At 30.9% G+C, this 2,898-nt stretch overlaps 1 protein-coding gene across 1 annotated transcript in view; it reads left to right on the top strand.

The window, feature by feature from the left end:
* Positions 1 to 2,898, top strand: part of ASCC3 (activating signal cointegrator 1 complex subunit 3) — a 283,174-nt gene that overhangs the window by 122,438 nt on the left and 157,838 nt on the right. Inside the window, exon 13 of the mRNA XM_012661845.1 lies at positions 2,280 to 2,547. Coding sequence (XP_012517299.1) covers positions 2,280 to 2,547 — 268 coding nt within the window. The remainder of the gene's footprint in view (positions 1 to 2,279; positions 2,548 to 2,898) is intronic.

Here is a 2,898-nt window from a genome sequence, read left to right as displayed (position 1 = left end):
GTGAGCCACCGTGCCCGGCCTTGTTCAAAGTTTTAATATAGAAAAAATATATTTGTGTCAAATCATTTTTAGCAGTCATGAATACTCAGGAGTGCTTTGAAAATAGCTGTAAACATGAAATATTTATAAACATGGGCCAAGTTATATTGGTAAACAATTTGAATGATTGTAGTAATTTAATCAATGTAAGCTAGAAGCCAGGTGATGATTTCATAAGTTATATAAAGTTAATGTAGATGTAGTAAAAACATTTATATATCTAGACTCTATACCTTCTGCAGGAAACATTATTTCTAACTTCCTCTGTTTTATGGTTTTCTGAAAAGTAATATAACATCATTTTTATATTTTCTAATGAGTTTATGTCAAAATAGTTAAACATTTAAACAAAAGGTAAAGCTTTATTGGATTCTGGATGAGAATAATCTGGCTACATTTCTGTTCGATTTAGGATTATGAAACTATTATCAGAGGCTGACATAAGAATATTAATACTTTACAATATAAGGCTTGCATTTTCTTCGTGATCGGTGTCCAGGAAGTCAACCTCAAATTAAACATAGCTCAAAGCTGTCATGATTTTTCTTAAACAGCTATTATGGATTTATCATCCTTGAATGCATTAGATAAATTATACTTGAGTTTATTGTATTTTAAGGTTAAGTCATCAGTAATTGAACAAGTACTCTCTCAGCTCTGTAAAATGGTAATTTTGTTCTCTATTTCTTAAACTTTTTTCATTAGCTCCTAAGGTAAACCCATAGCTCAAATATCCTAGGATTTTATTTTAAAAGCCTATGTTTAGCTTCTCTAAAATTGTACATCTTATAGACTTTGATCATTGTATCCCCACCCAATTTATATCATTCCAGATTAAAATGCTCTGTTTGTATCTTATCATATGGGATTTCTCCTCCCACTTCCATTAGCTTTTAGGGGGAAACTATAGGTTCTGAAATATAAAAATCACATACTTTTAAAGATAGGTGGGAAAATTAGCCTGACAATTTTTTACAAGAACAAGTGGGAATGAGGTAGGAAACCTACTTAATAGATACAATAATCAAAATTTTATTTATTATTCTCTGAGCCTTAATATAACCCAATCTGTCATTTGTAGTAGTTTCAGAACTATCCTCAGACTTCTATTAATAACTACCATTTTGTTCTTATTTTTCTAATACTGAAACAAAATGATCAAATTTGTCAAAAGACAAAAATGACATCTTATTTAAAATGTAAAACCAAAGCACTTAATTCTTCTGGTTATTTTAGACCTCATAATTTTTGGCTGAATTATTTTTTTGCCATTTGAAATCTACCTTTTTTAAATCACTTTTTATGATTTCGACCAGATTTAACATTCTTCATTTTTAAATACAAATGTCAAGAGATACTGGATGGTGTTGCTTAAGTTCGTGATTTTTAAAAAGAATCTTCAATAAAACAATTTAGAAAGTTAATGATAGAGAAAAGGAGGTAAAACAAATGAGAACTAGTTGTAGAGTTATAGAAAAAGGCTTCCTTCATTGTAACTTTCTATATGTCTGTTAATGAAATTATCCTCAGACCACTGAGATTAGAATCTAAGAGTTAAATTTGGAGTCATTTAGACCTGGCTTTGAGTAGGTGCTCTGACACCAACTAGCTATGTGATTATGGTCAAATTTTTAATCTTTCCAAACCCTAGTATCTTTTATCTATAAAATCATGATATCCATACCAATTAAATGCAGTTTTTTGGAAAAATTAAATGAGATAATATATGTAAAGCAAGTTAGCATAATGATTGGTTTATTGGGAGCCATTAATATGGTCCTTTAATATGGGTAGCTACACTCATCAATATTTCCTTCTCACCCTTCTCTCACTAATTTTTCTCCCTGAGTGGATCCCAAAGTCTTCCTTACTTCACCTTTAAATAACTTTGTAAATTTAATCATTCTGCTATATATACCCAAGGGCATCTTCACCTGTCTCTTATATAATTTAGGTGCCTCAACAGCCTCTTAAATACTTTGCATACCTTTTGTCTCTTCCTATTCCATTCCTGTTTAAAGGGTATAAGTGTAGAGTTTCCTAAAATCTTGAAAATAAGGCTACCCTTTGAGACTTAAGCAAGTAATATCCACATATATAGGATGTGTTTGTTCTTATGCAGAAATCATAGGAAGAATTAACGCTATAGGAGAAAAGGTGTTGCCCTATAATTCAAGGATATAGATTGTACTTCTTTTGAGACCAAGTTTTAATAATAGATTTATTGACAAATTTAAAAGCACATTGGCTCTAACCACCAATCTCCCCCTAATATTCTTCAGAATGCAGCTAGAATCGTCCGTGCTCTTTTTGAAATTGCTCTGAGGAAACGTTGGCCTGCCATGACCTACAGGCTCCTGAATCTTAGTAAAGTCATCGACAAGAGGCTATGGGGTTGGGCTAGCCCTTTGAGACAATTTTCAGTTCTACCACCACATATCCTATCAAGATTAGAAGAAAAAAACCTTACTGTGGATAAGCTAAAAGACATGAGGAAAGATGAAATAGGTAAGAAGGAAGCAACATGTTTGAATGAGTTGTTCTGTGCAAATAAAATATTTTACTAGATGTAAAAGTATTGTGAATTTTCACATTACTCAAGCTAAATTTTCACCATATTTATAAATCTCTTTTTCATTTGTCTAAACTCAAGCAAAAATCTCTCTAAATTTTATAAAGTTACTTGACAGAATTACCAATTAAAATGGAGTTTGTATTATTAAACCCTTAAGTGTAGTATCTTACATATAGAATCTTAGCTACAAATTACGAGAATCATTCAGTGATGCTTATTCTCAATTTATTTTTCAATATTTAATTCATTTCAAAGTCTCTGATGTATATCAGCAGTATTACAGC

The sequence above is a fragment of the Propithecus coquereli genome, unplaced genomic scaffold (assembly GCF_000956105.1).
Source record: "Propithecus coquereli isolate 6110/MARCELLA unplaced genomic scaffold, Pcoq_1.0 Scaffold74, whole genome shotgun sequence".
In the NCBI taxonomy this organism is placed as follows: domain Eukaryota; kingdom Metazoa; phylum Chordata; class Mammalia; order Primates; family Indriidae; genus Propithecus; species Propithecus coquereli.
Note: the sequence above shows the minus strand (reverse complement) of the source record. Positions and strands in the feature narration are given on the sequence as shown.